This window comes from Phodopus roborovskii, unplaced genomic scaffold (assembly GCF_943737965.1).
Source record: "Phodopus roborovskii unplaced genomic scaffold, PHOROB, whole genome shotgun sequence".
Lineage (NCBI taxonomy): Eukaryota > Metazoa > Chordata > Mammalia > Rodentia > Cricetidae > Phodopus > Phodopus roborovskii.
The window spans coordinates 18600201-18620698 of NW_026126480.1; the positions used below are offsets into that span (position 1 = coordinate 18600201).

The 20498-nt window shown below is 40.3% G+C and overlaps 1 protein-coding gene across 1 annotated transcript in view; it reads right to left on the minus strand.

The window, feature by feature from the left end:
* Positions 1-610: 610 nt before the first annotated feature.
* Positions 611-20498, minus strand: part of Stk33 (serine/threonine kinase 33) — a 68268-nt gene continuing 48380 nt past the window's right edge. Inside the window, exon 13 of the mRNA XM_051192651.1 lies at positions 611-882. Coding sequence (XP_051048608.1) covers positions 691-882 — 192 coding nt within the window. The 3' untranslated portion in view covers positions 611-690. The remainder of the gene's footprint in view (positions 883-20498) is intronic.

Here is a 20498-nt window from a genome sequence, read left to right on the forward strand (position 1 = left end):
TCCAGTCTCCTCCTTCCCTAGAGACAACAGGCCAGCATTAGCTGTCTGGGAAGCATTCGGAGGACTTTCTAAAGTCACCTCTCCTTAACATTAAATGGCATGCATGAAGACATCAATACGATGGGAGTATAGCAGGAAGCCAATGCAAGCAATTATAAAATGTCCCACTTTTCTATGTTTAAAATAACTTGTCTTAAATAATCTATAGCAACTAGAACAAGGACACGTGAGGGACTACATCGCTTCTGCCACAATGCCTGTGGCCATTTTATTAGTAACCTAACCAGGTCTCCTAGTGCTAAGCGCACATAATCGTTTAGAACTTCCATCACTGTATTTGGCCTCTTGTTTTCCCTTATAAATAACTGTACCTAAATATAAGAGTTTGAGTGGAACTGAGCAAGTATTTTCCCAGGCTTGCACTGAGAGCAATTGTCCCTTGACCCTGGAACACCTGGAGCTGATGAGCGCAGCAGCCTGCCCCAAGCATGCCCGCACTGTCCTTTAGTGCCCCATGTAGGTTATGTATGCTGCTTTGGTAACTAGCTTCAATTTTAAACTGATGTAACCCATGCAGGACTCAGCAGAGCCAAAGGCTAAAAGCTCATGCTACGCTGTCTCCCTCCTGCCCCCTCCCTTCAGTGCTGGAGGAGTGGTCTGTTCTTGTACTGGCCAGCACAGGACAGAGCCTTAGAGCTTTTTCTTGCCTCGCAACAAGGCAGAGGCTTTCATGGTGCCCTTAGCCACCACTGCCTGGTTCGTAGTCCCGGAGCTTTTCTCAGGTTCTGCTTTGAGTTCAGCAGAGAGGAGTTTGCTGGATGTTGAGTTTGAACAGCTCATGTCAACATCATCTGCATCTGGCTTCTTGGCAGCAACGGTAGGCTATTAATGAAAGAAAAGACCTAAATTAATTTTCAGATGTAAAAAAGAGAGCAGGAGGCAACAGTATTCCACAAGACTGTGAGGCAGGGGCATCTCCAGCTTGGGTAATAATGGTCAGTCTGTCAAATTATCCCTACATGCCCCAAAGGCTCTTTGTGATGAAATAAAAGTGTTGTTTAAAGCTCTGCCCTGGGAAATTCACTAAAGACCCCTGAAGGTCTGCACAGGGACATCCACTTGAACACAAATGCACCATCACATTCCATTTCTTCAGACTTCCAGACATTCTTCCTAAGGCAGGCACAAAGTTGCTGCACTCAGCCTGCTCTCTCTATTAACCCCTTTCCTGCATTCATTCCAGTCAAAGCAGGCCGCTTTGTACATTTCTTTTGAGTCTCAACTTCTCACTGGTCAAAGGGGTAAAACAACATTTGAATGTTCACTTCAAGGAGTGTTGGTGGGGATGAATTGAGGAGGTGGCCAAGAGACCTGCATGAGGTTTGCAGCAGGAAAGCACCAGTCAGAGGTGACCTTGTGCTCTCAGGTCATCCCACTCTGCAGGACAGGAAGCAGCGGCCTAGATCCTGCAGTCACAGGGAGACAGGGTTCACTTTGACCTTAGGTTCATTTAAAGAGTGATCATTTTAATTAAGTGAAGCTGAGCAGAGAGTTCTAAAGCGTAGGGACTGTCCCAGGAGACCTGCAAAGCAGGTCAGAACAAGCTTTCACTACACAGAAAGGCTTGGGAAAGGGCATGCACACAACACTTTAGATAGCTGAACACTGCTTTCAAAGAATGGGGAAACATCACACACAGCACTAGACAAATTGCTCGGGTGTCTCCTTGATCTTCCTGGTTTTATGTTATGAAAATTTGTACTTATACATTTGTCCAATGAATAGAAGTTCATGTAAGCTGCATCAAAACTTCAGGACACCTACACGCTGGTACCTGTATTTTAAGAAAGAGGTGTGTGGTAGGTACTGATTGTAGACATCCCTGCTGTAGGCTTCCTCAGAACATACCTCAGGCCTGACTCTATAGGAACGATCCTTGAGCAAATAACACTCTTAAGAATGTTCTGTACCTTGAAAACAATTGTATAAAGTTTGAAATGGAAAAGGGTTTCCCCTCTACTCATCTTAAAATATGCAAGTTGCCTCCACTGAATTCTTTGCAGAAGAATCTTTACCATTTGCTAAAAGAGCTCTTGCCACCTTGTTGAAAACTCACATTCACTAATGGCACTGACACCACCCTGACATTCTGGTGTCTGCCTAGGGACCACTTGCTTTCCTGAGACATGGGATCCATCTGAAATCTTCAATTCATAAAATTTAACTAACTTTACACAAATACTAGCTAAAGCTGAAGCTAAATGTAACCTTCATCCCATTGGACAGTCCAACTTGGATACTGAGTAATTAAGGAAATGCTTTACAATGTTTCCCCTACAACTAGCATTCTGTGAAATAGGAGCAGAGGTTCAGCCATTGGCATTGACATGTATATTCATGTCTGGCTCAATGTTTCTATTCTTCAGTGTTCCCCTTTTGTGTTTTTTATTTAATTTACATTTATTTATTTATTGGCTGTTTGACTAAGTATTGACTGTGGGTGTTGTGTGTACACATACCACGGTGCACGTGTGAAGGTTGAAGGAAAGCTTATAAAAAAAACCAGTTCTCTCCTCCCATGTGAGTTCCAGAGATCAAACCTGGGCCGGTCATATTTGGCCTTTACTTGCTGTGGTGGTCTGAAAGAAAAAATGGCTTCCAAAAGGAGTGGTACCATTAGGAAGTGTGGCCTTGGAGAACAGTCATGGTCTTGTTGAAGGAAATGTGTCACTGTGGGGGTGGGCTTTGGGGTCTCTTTTGCTCAGACTTCAATCAGTGTGACATTGAGACCACTTCCTGTTGCCAGCAAGATATAGGACTCTCAGCTACTTCTCCAGCACCACATCTGCCTGCATGCTGCCATGTCCCACCATGACGGAAATGGACTAAACCTCTGAAGCTCTAAGCTGCCATCTTAATTCAATGTTTTCCTTTTATAGGAGTTGCTGTGGTCATGGTGTTACTTCACAGCAATAGAAACCCTAACTAAGACCCTGCTGACTACCTAACAGGCCTCACCGTAACTTTCTATGTACTTGACTCAGAGGCTATAGTCACCAAGAGGTGACGTTCTTGAATCTGACTCTATATGCTTTAGAACTTGCTTTTTGAACACAGTATCTCAATGTAGTTTTTGGAATTTTATGAAAAAAATGTGGTAGGAGAAATGAGACAGCTAAGATGTCTAGTTGCTTTTGGTGTGGAAACAGGGTATTTCTGTTTCCTTATGTAGCAAGAGGAAAATTATACCCCTCAGCCACATGTGCTGATTTACAATTTTAGTGATCTTTAAAAAAAATACATAGAACATATTCATGATTTAATAAAAACCTCTTCCTTGCCTCTTAGTTAACTCAAACCCAGCCTCATAAAATACAACCAGTGTTCATCCATTTACAATGTACATCTTCTCCATGTACCAACAAGCAAACTGTTCAATTTCAATTGTCACTTCCATGGGGAGCAGGTCAAAATTTCCAGTGTCTTAGCCTATCTCATCCCCAGCTTTCTTTCACCCTTTCACACAAACCACAGTGCAGTGTAAACATTCCTTACACCTTGTTGTCAAACTGATGGTTACCTTGCAGATCACTCTGTCTAAATCCATATGGCTCACTTGTTCTTTCCTCAGGTTGGGCAGTGAATCTCTGCTTGGATAGGCTGTCAGTATTTGGCCAGTCCCTTCACGGTAGACATTCCACTTATCTCCACTATTTTACTAGTACTCATGGTACTGAAAAGTGCAATTCTGAGGCAGTTGTATAAATTCACACTTTCCCTCTCAGTAGAGGATACCTGTTTTCTTTATCAGTCCTGTGCTTGTGCACATTAAAGTTGGTATAGGCAAAGATAGGGATTTGTTTTTATTTATGGGTATGTGTCTAAGTGTATGCTGCACATGTGAGGGTACTCATGGAGCTGGAGGAGGACACCAGATACCCTGCAACTGGAGTTACAGCACTCTGTGAGCCACATGGGTGCTAGAAATCTAACTCAAGCTTCATGAAGAGCAATCAACAAGGTCTCTTAACTGATGAGCTCTCTTTCCAGTCCCAACAGCCATATTTTAAATAAGTCTCAGCATTTGCATGAAGTCATGATATCTGTTCCTCCACTCCCTGTTAGCACCAATGCAAACACACTTGCCTCTATGCAAACGTTTACTGCGTAGACACTTCTGTGTCTATGGAGGAGATCCTCTGCATTTCTGCCTCTTCTTTTTGCACATTGAAGTTGCATCAAGGTTCCTGGGGAACTGTTTAGGAAGCAGAGTCCTAGGGGTGTTCAAGAGTCAGTGTGTCTTATGTGCTCCACAGATAGCCAGCACACCACATGGCTAGAACCATTGTGCTCTTCACAGAAAACCAGCCTCTCCTCTTCTTAGAATAGAAAAGGCCAAGGCAAATTCCAGCTCCAGGGTTTTTTCTAGAATTGTACCAATCTTAATTTTTCAGGGATTTCTTTGGTTAGGTTATAGATCATCTAAGTCTGGGCTTCACCTTTTCTTCTCTCATGGCTGCTGGGATTCCCACAGGAATCTTTGTTGTCGCTGATGCAATTTTACAGTTTTGTAAGTAATAGGACAGAGAAATGAAGAGTGAAATTGCCAGGGCTCTGAGATCTTACAGGTCATAAAAGGCAAACAGAAAGACAGGCATTCCTGTAAGCTTGCCCAGAGCAGGAGAAAGAGGGTAGAGGGATCTTTATCAGTACAAGGGGAAAGTCCCTAGATGATCATCACTAGACTGCAGGCCATCTAATTGTCAACACACGAGAGAACTGAAAAATCACTGCAGACTGTGTACTGCAGATAGTGCATGTTAAAACAATGGCCAACAATCTGCCATCAGAAAACATATGCAGAACCAGGAGGAAACCTGTATCCTTACACAGACCACGATGAAGCCATACCAGCCTGCAGAGATAGAAGGGACCAGAATCATTTTACCACTGGCTACTAATATGACTACAGGTGGAATTTCTTTAGAAATTCTTCAGCCTAAAAAGATAGAAAATACTATATAAGAAAGAAAGTGGAAAAGACCTTAGGTCTGGGGAGATTGCTGCACAAGTCTGAAGACCAGTGTTTAGATCCCCAGGGGCCATGTAACATTTGAAAAGCCACCCATAATCATAGCACTTGGGAGGCAGAGTCTGGGGATCTCTGAATCAAGTTTAGCTAAGTTAGTCAGGCTTAGCAAGCATTGGGCTCAATAAAAGAGCTGAGCATTGCCAAGAAAGGTATTTAGCTCAGGCCCCCAAGGTACCTGTACATACACATGTGCTCACACATATAAGAACACACACACACACACAGACATACACAGGGAGAGAGAGAGAGAGCACAAACACACTACATATGCATGCAAAACTAATAATAGAAGAAAAACAAGGAGATCCTGCTTTGACAGACTCCCTGATCAATGTGTTTCTCCCTGGTAACTGGTAGCTGGGAGTGAGGAGGTCTGAGTCATCAACACTCACCATTCTGCTCAACCCTGGAGGGTCTGGCAGACTGGTGCCCCATCTTAGGAATTCTCTAAGACCGAAGAACACTGATGGGCCAATCAGTCTTCAGGTGAATGTACCCCCATGAATTATGGGGAAGTTCTTGTTCAAACCAAACCCCCAGTCCCTTATACCAGCCTGAGCCCTTGTATCCATCCCTAGACCCTTTTAAAGGTGCTCATTGGCCTTCTAAGGGTCCAATACTTCCAAACCTCCTACTAATCCTTTCTGGAGGCCCTCTGCACCTCTGCCTTACTTTGGGGATGGTGTTTTCAGGGGAGGAATGACCAATCTCTTCCCAGTCAATGTTAACCCCAGCAACTGCCAGGCAGCCAGATACCCCTGGAAGCACATGATTTAAAGGACCACAAAAAGGCTGTCTCTGAGGATGGTCCCAACTCTCCATGGGCTAGAATTCAGGGGATTCTCCTCTGGGGGGGTCCCAAAAGGTATCATCCTCTCATTTATTTTCCTCAAATCATGTAAAAGTCTCCAAGAGCCATTGGGCTTTTTTAGAACAAAACCAAGGAGATTCCAGGGGCTGGTGGAGGGCTGAACATGTTCCAAGGCCAACTGCTATGTTCCAAGGCCAAGGAGCAGGCCAAGCACAGCAGCTTCCTGAGGGAGTGTGGCAGGTGAGTGCACCTGCCCTGATAAGGAGGAGGCTCACTGGTGACATGTTGCATACCAGCCATTCCCAACATCCATTATTTAACTATTATTGATATTAAGGATTTTTTTCTATGCCATTATATCCAGATGATGTAGAAAAATTTGCATTTTCCATACCTTCAACAATTTTTGGGGGGCCACATTGATCCTTCTTTCTGTAATTCAAATATGACAGAATCTAATGCTCAATGCTACCCACCTGTTCCCTCTTTTGATTATATTGGAGGGAGACCTAGAAGAGCCATGCAGATGATTCCTTTACTTGCTGGGTTTTAGAAATATCTACAGACACAGCCACTGGGGCTGCAGGGCTAGGCACAGACGGCTCTCTACCCAATTGATTAATGATATAAAGGCCGTGTCTAGTACTACCTTGATCTCCAACAGCAGCTAGATTCCCTGGCTAATGTAGTCTTATAGAACTGAAGGGGATTGGACTTATTATCAGCCAAAAAGGGAGGCATATGCTTGTTTTATAGGAAAAGTACTGTTTTTTACACCAATAGATCAGGAATCATTCAGGACAAAATCAAAAGGCTTCAGGAAGACTTGGAGAGGAGACAGCAGGACCCCCAGGACAATGGGCCGTGGACTGGCTTACATGGCTTCCTACCCTACCCTCTCCCCCTGTTTGGGCATCTCCTTCCCCTTCTCCTCAGTATCGGACCCTGTATGATTAATAAGATCATACAGTTCATCCACCAGCAGCTAGAAGCAATAAAACTCCATTAGGTCAAAGTATATTATCACAGGCTTGCTCCTCAGGAGCCAAGATTCTCATATGATTGGCCATCCTCATATGAGAGTCCCTCCTCTACCCTCCACCTGACCAGTGACAGATAAGATCTCAGATAAGCTGGGCCAACCTAAGACAGGAGTGGACTCTCCACAACTGGACACATGGTACCCAGTGATAGGTAAGATTCCCAATAGAGGACAGCCTAAGACAGGGGCCATGATTTCTGCTGTTCTTACAAAAACAAAAGGGGGAGATGTTGGGCCTAAAAAGGCCAGGACATGAGGCTTAGTAGAACTTCCTGAGCCTGGCTAAAGTTTGTCTACCTGTCTTAGGCCTGTAACCTCCACGTGAGAGTGACTCAGCAAGGCCTGATGTAAGACTGCCCCCTGTCTAGCTAACCGCTAGCTTGGTGGAATATTATTGGCCCTTTCTCTTCACATCACCTTACCTCATCCTAAGATTCCTCCTACCCCCTACCCCAACCCTATATAAGTCCCTGCTTGATGCAATAAACTGAGATCCTGCTTTTACAGGGGGGAAGAAAGAAAGAAAGAAAGAAAGAAAGGAAGGAAGGAAGGAAGGAAGGAAGGAAGGAAGGAAGGAAGGAAGGAAAAAACAAAAATACAGCATGGCATGAAGAAGGGGCATATCTAGCACTGTGGAGCTACATGTCAGTTCTGTGTGCTGTGGTCAGGGTGATCATAGCAGAGCCACTCTAGTGGATTTTCAACTGTTCACCTGTGACAGATTCTTATCATTTAAGACATCTGGAGAGTAGGCGATCTGACTCCGTATAGAGAGATGAGAAAGATGACCTCACAAGCCACTTCCCCACCCTACCCCACCCCCACCCCCAGTTTTGCCTTTTTCTAACTCAGCACCCTTGGCCTGATTTCTGCAGTTCATGCTATTAATCATGAAAGGGGTTTGTGTGTGCAAGGGAAGCTATGTAACAAGAGACTGGGCTGAATACACACATTTCACTGCTCACTGGTCTAACTTAAACCTGACGAACTTATCTGGTGATAATGGATGCAAAGCCTGTGAGCTCTCGGGCACATCCTGCAAGTTAATACCAGAGTGTGATTACTAGAAACTGTTACCATTCCTCTGAATTTTGAGTAAAATACATGCTATTTAAGTAAAGTGGTTTATCGCCATAGCAACCACTTCTAGAGTCACACATTCAAATTATAGGCCTGCACAAGGTCCAAATGACAAAATTCTGATACAAGTTTTCTGCTGTAGTTTTGCTCACAATGGTCACCCATCTTATGTTCATGTGGTTTTCAGAAGACAGAAGAAAGGAAAGCAGGAATGAGAGAAATCAACTTGAAAATATACAGACTTTCTTTTACAAGGTTACCACATAAAGATCTGGGTCCTGTCTGGAGTTAATGAAAGTAAAATTTAACTTGCAAATTAGAGGAAGATGTAAATAGCTTTCTCTTCTTTGCAGCGAGGGTATAATTTATATACAGTAGAATACAGGAATCATGAGTATGCTCCAAGGAGCTCTGACAAACACACAGACTGGGATAACCGGCACCACAGTCAAGAGACACAGCAGCTTAGTGTGAGCACACAGGACACACGGGCCCTGGGTTCAGTCTCCACCCTGAAAATAAACCCTCCCAAAGATCCTCTGTGTTCCTGCTCCTTCCTCTTATTTTATTTCAGGGCCAAAGTGTTCTGATATTTTTAGACATAATTAGTTTTGACTCTTAAAACATCATATAAATGAGAGAAGAGTACAATGTGTGAACCTGTGTGTCTGACTTCTTTTGCTTAAAATGTTAGTTGCAATTTAATTAAAAATTTTGTGGAGCTGGGGAGATGGCTCAGCAATTAAGGGTGCATACTGCTCTTGTTTGACAACAGTTTGGTTCACCACACCCAGGTCAGGGGGCTGAGGATAGGCTGTAACTCTAGCTTCAGGTTAACAGACACCTCTGGTCTCTGCACTCACAGAACCCCCCAAACCCCTCCCCAACACACACACACTTTAATGTTTAAAATATTGAGTTTTAAAATTGTGTGTAGATGTGCAGTTTATGCATTTACATATACAGGTGTCTGTACCCACGTGTGTGACTGTGAAGGCCTGTGGTTGACATAAATGTCTTCCTCTGTTTCCGTCACCATATTTGTTATATATATTTTTATTTTATGTGCATATGTGAGTTTCTGAATGTATGTATGTACACCATATGCATACAGGTAACCAAGGAAGCCAGAAGAGGATATTGAATCCCCCTGGAATTGGAGTTACAGGAAATTATAAATGACCATGTTGGTGCTGGGAACCAAACACAGGTCCTCTGGAAGAACAGTCAGTGTTCTTAACTGTTGAGCCATCTCTCCAGCCCCCACCTTATTTATTTCTTTTTTTAATTTAAATTTGAAACAAGGTTGTTTTACATATCTATTCCGGTTCCCTCACCCTACCATCCTCCTCTATCACCCCCACCAAACCCCAGCCCATCCCCTTTCTGCCCCCCCACCCAGGGATGATGAGACCTTCCATGGGGGAATCTTCAAAGTTTGTCATATCATTTGGGGCAGGGCCTAAGCCCTCCCCCCATGTGTCTAGGTTGAGAGAGTAACCCTCTATGTGGATGGTCTCCCAAAGTCCATTCATATGCTAGGGATCCATTACTGCTGATCCATTATAGAGGGCCCATAGACTGCCCAGTCCTAACTAACACCCACATTCAGGGGGTCTGGGTCAGTTCTATGCTAGTTTCCCAGCTATCAGACTGGGGTACATGAGCTCCCCCTTGTTCAGGTCAGCTTGTACAGGTCTATGGGTTTCTCCAGCCTGGTCTTGACCCCTTTGCTCATCACTCCTCCCTCTCTGTAGCTGTGGGTGTCTGCTTCTGCTTCCATCAGCTACTAGATGAAGGCTCTAGGATGGCATATAAGGTAGTCATCAATCTCATTATCTGGGAAGGGCATTAAAGGTAGCCTCTCCATTATTGCTTAGATTGTTAGTTGGGTTCATCCTTGTAGATCTCTGGGCATTTCCATAGTGCCAGATTTCTCCTTAAATCTATAACAACTCCTTCTATTATGGTACCTTTTTTCTTGTTCTCTTTCCCTGCCTCAATCTTCATGTTCCCTCATGCCCACCTCTCCCCTCCTCTTCTCCCCTTCTCTTTCTCCTAACTCCCCATCCACTCCCTCCCTGTTCCCAATTTTCTCAGGATATCTTGTCCCTTTCCCCTTCTCCTGGGAATCATGTATGTCTCTCATAGGGGCCTCCTTGTTTCCTAGCTTTTCTGGCCCCCACCTAATTTTTTGAGACTGGGTTTCTCACCAGTTCGCTAGACTGGTGGTCTAGCAGTTTCCTGGGATCCTCCAGTCTCTACCTCTCAGTGCTAGGATTACAGGCATGTGTCACCACTCTTGGTTTTCTACATAGGTGCTGGGAATCTGAACTCAGGGCCTTATTTTTGCATAGTAAATACTTTACCCACTGGACCATCTCTCCACCCCTCCTTAAATTCTTTACTGATATATATGGCGAATATTGTATTATTTTAAGTATTCATCTAGGCATTGGTAATTAAATTTTCTTGCCAAGTAGTACTCTAATAACATGCTATATTCCATTAAAACAATATACCATTATATGTTTACCTACTGTTCAGTTAATGAACACTTGGACTACTGCTTTTAGGCTATGTAATATTTAGTTATAAACATATCCTATAAATATTTTGGGGTAGTTTACCAATCTTTCTATAAATTTAGTATTGCTGGGTAAACAGCAAGTGAATATTTAACTTTATAAGTAACACCAACTTGTATTTTGGAAGGATCCTGCAGAGGGGACTTTTGAATTTCTATCAGCAATTTAAGAAAAGTATACTTGTTCCACATCCTTGCCAACATTCGGACTGGCTAGTCTTTAATTCTGTCGATTCTACTATGTATATCTGGTATCTTGCTAATGCATTTACGTTTCCCTACAGCTGTGATTCGGGGCATCTGTAAGGTACTGTTGGCTCCATCTGTAATGCCTATGCAAGTCTTGTGATTTTTTTTTTTTTTTTTTTTTTTTTGAGATAGGGTTTCTCTGAGTAGCCCTTGCTGTCCTAGAACTCTCTCTGTAGACCACACTGGCCTTGAACTTACAGAGATCTGCCTGCCTCTGCCTCCCAAATGCTGGTATTAAAGGCATGTGCTACAACTGCCCAAAACACTAAGTTGCCTTATTATTGTTTAGAGATAGTAACTGTCTTAATTATTGTTCTATTGCTGTTAAGGGAAAGCATAGCCAAGGAAACTCTTACAAAAGAAAGCATTAGTTGGATTAGTTCATTATCATCATGGCGGGAAGCAAACAGGCATGACATTGGAGCAGTAGCTAAGAGCTTTACATCCTGGTCCATAAGCAGGATGCAGAGAGACAAGGAGACTTGACCAGGCTAGGGATTTTGAAACCTCAAAGCCCACTCCCAGTGACACATCTCCTCCAACAAGGACACATCTAATCCTTCCCTAAACCATCCACAAACCAGGGACTAGACAATCAAATATATGAGCCTATGGGGACCATTTTCATTCAAATCAATACAGGAAGAGTCAGCATATTTTGGATAAAAGTCCTTTGTTAGATGAATTTTTGAAAGTATTTTCTCTCTGCTTGGTCATTGCTTTCCTCCTATGCTTCCAGTGAGCAGGTGTATTTACTTTTATGAAAGCCATCTAATCAACTTTAAAAATTGTTTTCTGTGTCCTAAAACATCTTTGAGTATTTATTGGATAAAAATAGTCTCTTATGACTTATCCTAGGAATTTTATAATTTAGCTTTTAGATTTATATCTAGCTATCACAAACTAACTTTCATATTCATTTTCAGCTAGGAGATCAAACTTTATTTTTCATTATATAGATGGCCTAACATTCTAGTGCTATTTATTAGTAAACATTTCCTTCTCCATTGACTGTTTTAAAAGACTTTTAAAGCAACTGGTCATGTAAGTAGTGGGTTTCTTTCTGCATGCCTACTTTTATCTATTCATCTACTTGTTTGTCTTTAAACAAACACTACTTGCTATTGACTACCACAGCTACACAGTAAGTGTTAAAATCAAACCATGTAAATAAATCCTGAAAATCTAGAATCTAGGCGTTTCAGTTTAGTTTGGAATCCAGCTCTTAATGTACTTACAAATAAATCTTAATTAGAAAATTTTTAATTTTAACCAGAAAATCAAATGTTGATTATTTCAGTTGGCATTGGTTTAAAGTTATAAATCAATTTGGGAAGAACTGACATTCTAATAGTACTGACAATTTCGATCCATTAACATGGTATATCAGCTCATCTTAGCTCAACAATATTTTGTAGATTTGGGTATAAAACATTTTATGCATGATTTGTATTCTTAATTATTTTATTTTGAAATAGAATTCTAACTTTCATGCTAAGTTTTTGTTTCAGGTTTCTGTGTCTGCATTTATGAGAGATACTGGCTAATAATTTTCACTTGTAACATCCTTGTCATGTTTATGTTAATATTGTTCTTACTATATAATTTTTTTGTGTAAAAGTCTCAAAGGTTTATGCGTTTCCTCTTATTTCTTTATTAAACATTTAAAGGAATTAACCATTGAATTCATTTGAGAATGAATGTTTGTAGGAAAAAATTATAATTTAAATATTTTATTTACAAATAAATATAAAAGTATAGGTTTCCCATTATGCCTTTTTAGTAGTTTCTAAAATGGCATTGATGATTTCACTTTTTTTGTTGTTGTTGTATTTATTTATTTTCAAAACAGGGTTTCTCTGTATTGCTTTGGAGCCTGTCCTGGAACTCACAGGCAACCCAGAGCAGAACTGTTGTGAAAAACATGCTTAGCAATATCATGGAACCAAAGATAAAGAGAAAATCTTAAAGAGTCCAGAGAAAAGTGACATGATACACATAAAGAATATCTTCATTTAACAGACCCCTAAGAAAACCTGACAGCCAGAGACACAGTAACAACCTTTAAAATGTGGACCCAAATCACTAACCAAACAAATAAAACAGACAAAAACCTGTCAGACCTAAACTTCTACCAACAAGAAAGCTCCTAAAACATTTAAGGCAAAAGAGAGATGCTTCCAGGTGAAAGACGATGGAGGGGACTCAGCAGCAGACAGCCGCACAGGGAATGAAAAGGAGCCTGTGGACCTGAAGGGAAATAGTGCCAGATGGAAACCCAGACCCAGGAAGGAAAGAACAGCACAAATGCAAATATCTGCATAAACAGAAAAGACATTTTTGCTTAATGTACATGACAGTTTAAAATTAAAATGGTGCATTTTCTGTGCAGTTTATAATTGTGTAGATAAAATACATGCAACAATTATAGTATAAAGGCAGAGATGAAAAGACCAAAAAATACACGTGAAAAGGAAGCATAATTCATTATAGTTAGTTCTCTGTCAAATAGCTGTAGGCCCCAAGAGCATCTGAGCAAAAGGTGGGCTTGGGAGGCAAGGAAACAAGGGATTCCCTTCTACTATGGGACAGTGGGGAGTGAAGCCTAAGCCTCATCCAGGAAGCTCTTGGGTGGGAGTAGGGACCAACAATTTCTTGGAATAGAAGATTTGCTGTGGACAGGAGTCAGGTTTGCTTACTCACAGGGCCACCTTCTATCACAGTAAAAGATGCAAAGCATGATCAGAAAAAAGAAAAAGTACACCAGGCATGGCAGTGCACACCTGTAAATCCCAGCACTCAGGAGGCAGAGGCAGGAGGCCAGGTAGGACTATACAGTGAGCCCCTCTCTCAAAATGAAGAAAGGAAAGGGAAGAGAAGAAGGGGAAAGTACATGAGTGAAGTCTGGTGACACAGGTCACAAGCCTCTGAGTGTTCTCCACCCTTGGAGTCACTCAGGTTACATGACATCTCCTGAAGTTGTAACTGTGTGCAGGAGCAGATACAAAACCATGGAAGGGTGCTGGTCACTGGCTTGCCTGATCCCATCAATCACTAATTATGAAAATGCCCCTATAGCCTGATATTATAGAGGAAATTTTCTTAATTGAAAACTAGAAAGTACAGATACAGATGATCTATCGCAATACTGCAATACTAGAATATAAACGTGGATACAAAATATGGAAGTATCATCATATTTCCACATTATAACTAATTCTTTTGGACTCAGAAGCTAAACTTTAATTTTTTTCAGGAAAGAAAATCTTTTATGTCATTCAACTAAAATTCCAAGAAAGCTTGGCTTTTTCATCATGAAAGTATCATCATAAAGGACCTTGTCAAATGCCACCCATTTGAAGACAAATTTGAAGAAGTGTAGGGTGAGACTTCTGCACTGATCTTCCCACCATGCCCAGGGTGAGTGGATGTAGGGCACTGTCACTCAGGAAAGAAAGGAGAGCCCTCAGTTCAACTGTTCTGGTTTTAAACAAATTCTCACTTTCTCTGTCCTGCCATTGTCTTGTTTTTTATAATTAGCTCACAATTTTTCTTTCTAAGCTATATGACTGAAATATAATATATACTTCTTTTATTGTTATTATTGTTTTTTATTAATTTATTCTCTCATATTCTGACTTCAGTTTCTGCCCCATCCCCAACCCTCCAACTTCTCATCCACTCCTTCATTTCTGTTCAGAAAAGGCAGGCCTCCCAGGGATGTCAACCAAACACTGCATGTCAAGTTGCAATAAAACTATAGGCAGTAGGAGGAAAGGGGTCCCAAAATCAGGCAAAAGCATCAGAAACAGCCCTGCCGCCTCGGTTAGAAGTCCCATGTAAACACTAAGCTATACAACTCTAACATACATGCAGAGGACCTAGGTCAGACCCATAAAACTCCCTGATTGTTGGTTTCATCTCAGTGAGTCCCCTATGTGTAGGTTGGTTTTTCTTTCCCACCAGCAAGTTCCCAAATAACCACACATAGACTTAATATTAATTATAAATGTTCAGCTGGTAGCTTAGACTTGTTACTAACTAGCTCTTACATTTTAAACTAACCAATACTTCTTATTTACACTCTGACACATGGCTTGGTACCTTTTCTCAGTACTGAAAGTTCATCTTCTCTCTGCATTTCCTCATGATTCTTAGGCTCCTCCCTTCTTCTTCCCAGCACTCTCTCTGCTGCAAAAATCCTGTCTAGCAATTGGCCAGTTTGTTCTTTATTAACAATGAGAGTAATGCATATTTACAGTGTACAAAAAGGTTATTCCGCAGCCACCTATGAGTGCAGGTTAGTTGATTCTGTGGGTTTTCTTGTGATGTCCTTGATCCTTCTGGCTTCTACAATTCTTTCTCACCTTCTTCTACAAAAGTCACTGAGTTCTGTTTAATGTTTGGCTGTGGATCTCTGTATCTGTTTCCAACAGAAGTCTCAACAGAAAAATCTCAAACTGTCAAGAGGCACTTGAAGAAATGTTCAACATCCTTAGCCATCAGGGCAATGAAAATCAAAAGGGCTCTGAGATTTCATCTTACATCTGTCAGAACGGTTACATTAAAAAAAAAAAAAAAAAAAACACCAGCGATATCTCATGCTGGCAAGGATGTAGAGCAAGGGGAACACTCCTTCATTGATGGTGGGAGTACAAACTTGTACAGCTACTTTGGAAAGCAATATGGCAGTTTCTCAGAAAATTGGGAATTGACCCAGCTATACTACTTCTGGTTATATACCAAAGTACACACCATCCTACCACAAAACACTTGCTCAACTACGTAGCTTTATTTGTAGTAGCCAGAGACTAAAAACAACCTGGATGTCCCTCAACTGAAGATTGAATAAAGAAAATGTATTACTCAGCTGTTAAAAAAAAAAATAACGCCAAACTACAAAAAAAAAAAAAAAAAAAAAAAATCATCATGAGTGAGGGATCCCAGACTCAGAAAAGACAAACATGGAATGTATTCACTTATACACAGATACTAGCTGTAAGTAAATGATAATCACATTACAATCCACAGACCCAGAGAGGCTAAGCAACAAGGAGGGCTCTGCCGGTGTCTTAACAGTGTGATTACCTTGACTTCTGAGAGACAGAATTTGAGAATGTTAAAGATTTCTGAGACTCTCCAGAAAGGGACAGTGACAGAATGGAAGGCAGACATGATGGGGACCTTCCTTTTCAATTAAAGCCAAATTTCAAATATTTTAATGAACATAAATCATATGTGTGTTTTCTTAGTTTTGTAGGTACAAATTACATAAAAATCTAATCTAATATTAATGGGTAAAACTTTTCCCATAAAAATATGTCAAAAATCATAGAAAAATTTTAATAAATTTAATTTTCACTTTTAAGTTTGATACTGCATGATCCCTTATGGATGTGGTCACCATATATATTTCTGGTTATCATTCCAGAATTTTACTTTATTTGTACATATTTATCATGTACAATGTGATGTGCTGATTTGTGATATGTTGGGTAATGATTAACTTATGGTAATTAGCCTATCTATCTGTCACCTTAAAGTTTTATCCCTCCTGTTTTGTGTTTTACATTCTTCAGCTTTACTGTGTCATTTTTAATTTAAACACTTCTTCAGTGAAGTCTTTATATACTAATTGCACAAAATAATGTATTTTATTGTGATATTTTTACATATCCTCTATAACATACTTTGATCATAGCCACCCCATAATCTATCCTAGCCATCCTCACCAATTCCTCTGATTCTTTTTTCTTTCTTAATAGTACCCGGTTTTCTTTTATGCCACTGTTCCTGTAAATTTCACATACTGAAGTAAAACTTTTAACGTGTCTTTCTGAGTATGGCTTGTTTAGCCTAATATGATTATCTTCAATTATTCAGTCATTGTTCCTGAAAATCACAGGTTTTCATTCTTCTTTATACCTGAATACTGTTCTATTGTACATTTCTTTATTCTTTCTTTCCTTTTCTTTCTTTCTTTTCTCTCTCTCTTTCTTTTTCAAGACAGGGTTTCTCTGTGTAACCCTGGCTGTCCTGGAACTTGCTTTGTAGACCAAGCTGGCCTCAGACTCACAGAGATCCATCTGCTTTGCCTCCCAAGTGCTGGGATTAAAGGCGTGCACCACCGCCTCCTGGCTATTGTGTATTAAGCCACATGTTTTTTGATACCACGTTTTCTCCATCCATGACCTGTACTTCCCTATTGTAACTAGTGCTGTAATACACACAGATGCATATATATGCCTACTGTGTGCTGCCTCTGACTCCTTGGGGGTGTACACAGGTGTGGTACAGCTAGATCCTATGGGAACATTTTGAGAGATCTCCATATAGTTTCCATAGTGATTAAACTAACTTGTGTTCCCACTAACAACTATATGTGTTACTTATTCTCTGTATTATCAGTAGGATTTGTTGCTTTTATTTTATTGATGACAGAGATTCTATCTAAGGTCAGATGGAGCTTTGGTTTACATTTCTCTGGTAGCTAAGAATGCTTAACATTTTTAATGTGTTTATTGTTACATTGTTGCATTTACTTTAATTATATTTATCATTTAAATATATTTATATTTCATTTGTTTACTTACTGTGTGTGTGTGTGTGTATGTATGTGTGTACACCACTGTGCATGTGTGTAGGTCAGAAGACAACTTGTGGCATTCGGTTCTTTTCTACTGTGCAGGTTCTGGGGATCAAAATCAGGTCCTCAGGTTTGGCAGCAAGCACCTTTAACACTAAGCCATCTTGCCAGTCTTTTGTACTTCTTATTTTGAGAATCTCTGTTTATCCCATCAATTAATGGGATTATTTGCTCCTTTGCATTTAATTTTTGAGACTCTATGCATTATGCATATTAGTCCCTCACCAAAAGAACAGCTACAAAGCCCATTCTGCAAGCTGTCTCTTTACTGTACTAGTTGTATTTTCTGTGCAGAAATTTGATGCAAATACCATTTGTCAGTTCTTGCTGTCATTTCCTGAACTGTGCCTGTCTGTCAAGACTATTTCATTTATCTCAGGCTAGCTTTAAACCCCTATGTAGCCAAGGATGGCCTTGAACTAATACTGAGAATCATAGATGTGAGTTTCCAGATCGAGTCAATGTGGTGCTGGGTAAGGAAACCTGGGCCTAGTGCATTCAAGACAGGAACTTTACTGAGTTACACCTCCAGCCCTACTTGTGCCTTTGAGTGTTTCTCCATGTTTTCAACTTCGATTTTCAAGCCTTACATTGAATTAATTTGTACAGGGTGAGACACAGATCTAGTTTCATTCTCCAAAATAGGGATGTTTAGTTTTCCCAGCCCTGTTATTAGAGGCAGCCTTTTCCACAGTGTAATTTTGTAGCATCTGTTAGAAACCAGTGGCTGTACCTGAATGGGCTTATGTCTGGAACCTTTACTTATTCAATTTGCCTACATGCCTATTTCTTTGCTGTGAACATGCTGTTTTATTCAGAATGGTTTTGTGGTGTAATTAAAAACTAGGTATTGTGATTCCTCTAATACTACTCTTTGTGCAGGATTCCCTTAGCTATTCTATCTTCTGGGCTTCCATGAGAATTTTAGGATTGCATTTTAGTTCTGTAGAGAATGTTAATGGAGTGTTGCTGGGGACTGCATTGAGTTCAGAGACAGCTTTTAACAATGAGGTCATTTTAAGAATATTAATTTTTTCAAACCATGAAGCTGAACTTTGTCAAAGGCTTTTAAAAATACCTATTGAGATTATCATGAAGGAAAAAACCAGTAAAGTAAAATGAGATTATCATAAAATCCCCCATACTGTTCATGTGTGTCATATTACACTTATTGATTTGTACGTGATAAGAACAACTCCATCATGGCTATGATCTTTTTAAGATTAAATTTGGCTAATGAAGGTTATTTGTTTTGAGACAGGGTTTCTCTGTATTGCTTTGGAGCCTCTCCTGGAACTAGCTCCGTAGACCAGGCTGGCCTCGAGCCTTGAACACACAGAGATCCACATGCCTCTGCCTTCAGAGTGCTGGGATTAAAGGTGTGCAACATTGCTTTTCTATTTTATAAAATAGCATAAAGGACATTGGTGTTAATTAACTTCTATGGGTCTGGTCCAGAGCTTCTTATTGATGGGGGACTTTGGTCTTCAGCTCCATTGTTAGGTTCGTATCTATAGGATTATGTGTCATTTTAGTTTGATCTTGGAGGATTATATTTACCCAGAAATTTGTTCAATTCATCTAAATTTTTCAATCAATTGAAATATTGGTGAAAATAATCCCAAAAAGACTTTTGGGTTTCAGTGGTACTTTTTCATTAATTTTTTATTTTATGTATGTGGAAATTTGCCTGTGTGCATGTCTGTGCACCATGTACATGCCTGGTATCTATGGAGGCTAGAATAGGGCATTAGATATCCTAGAACTGGAGTTATAGACAATTATGAGGCACAGTGCCAGTGCAGGGAATTAAATTCTGTCTGTTTGGTGTTTTTAATGCTTTCTGTGTCTTGATGTACATATGTTGCCCCCAACTTGGGAATTTTTATGCTATCATTTCAAGATTTTCTATGTTATTGTTCTGTATCTCTACATCTGAGTCTTTGCCAAGAGTCATAAGCCTGTCTTTTAATCATATCACAGAGTTCTTTCAATTTCTGTTTATAATTTATTTTTATCATAATACTATCTGAATGTTTTAATTCATAAATTTTCTTACAAGCCTTTATATCTTCCCCTTGACCCAGTCATTGGTGAGGCTTTTAACTCAGCCTTTTATTTGATTTATTGAACTTTTCATTTCCAAGATTTTTACTTGATTTTTTTCCAGAATCTCTCTTTTTTGATTTGCTCTTTTATATATTAAATTGTCTTATTTTATTTAGCTGTCCATCTGTATTTTCTCTGTGTGTACATATACTTGCAGTCCAAAGAACAGCCTTGGGTACTATTCCCTGGATGTTTCCTACTTTGTCTTTCTCTTCCTCCTCCTATTCCTCCTTAAAAAAGAAAAAAGATGGGGGTCTCTCATTTGCCTAGAACTTTCCAAGTAAGCTTGCCTGATTGGCTGAACAGTGAGCCCCAAGTAACCATCTGTCTCTCTTTCCTAGTGCTTGAATCACAAGCAAAAGACTCCTTTCTTCCTCCCTTCCTCCCTCCCTTCTTCCATTCATCCCTCCCTCCCTCCTTCCCTTCCTTTCTTCCTTCCTTCCTAATATGGGTTCTGGGGATTGAACTCAAATTCTTGTGCTTGCAAAGCAATTGCTTTGCAAACATTTTTCAATTGAACTATCCACATAGCCATCTCCCTACCCCAATCATATTCTCCTCGGGTTTGTTGATTTTTAAGTTCATGTTATAAATTCTTTGTGTGGTAGTTTATCCATGTCAGAATCATTAGATTCCAATATTATGGACAATCAATGTTGTGGGGTAGTGGGGATCATGTTGCCTTGCTTTCTCATATTTCCTATATTTCTACATTGAGATTTCCATACTGGGGTTAAGTTATTATCTGGGTGTTTTAATCTTTTGAATTTTAAAATTAGAGTACTTGCCACAGTTCAGGTAGGATTAAGTCATACGTTGATTGGGGTTTGTTATATCTGGGCTGTGATGGGGGTGAGCTCAGCAACAAACTCCCCTTAAAAT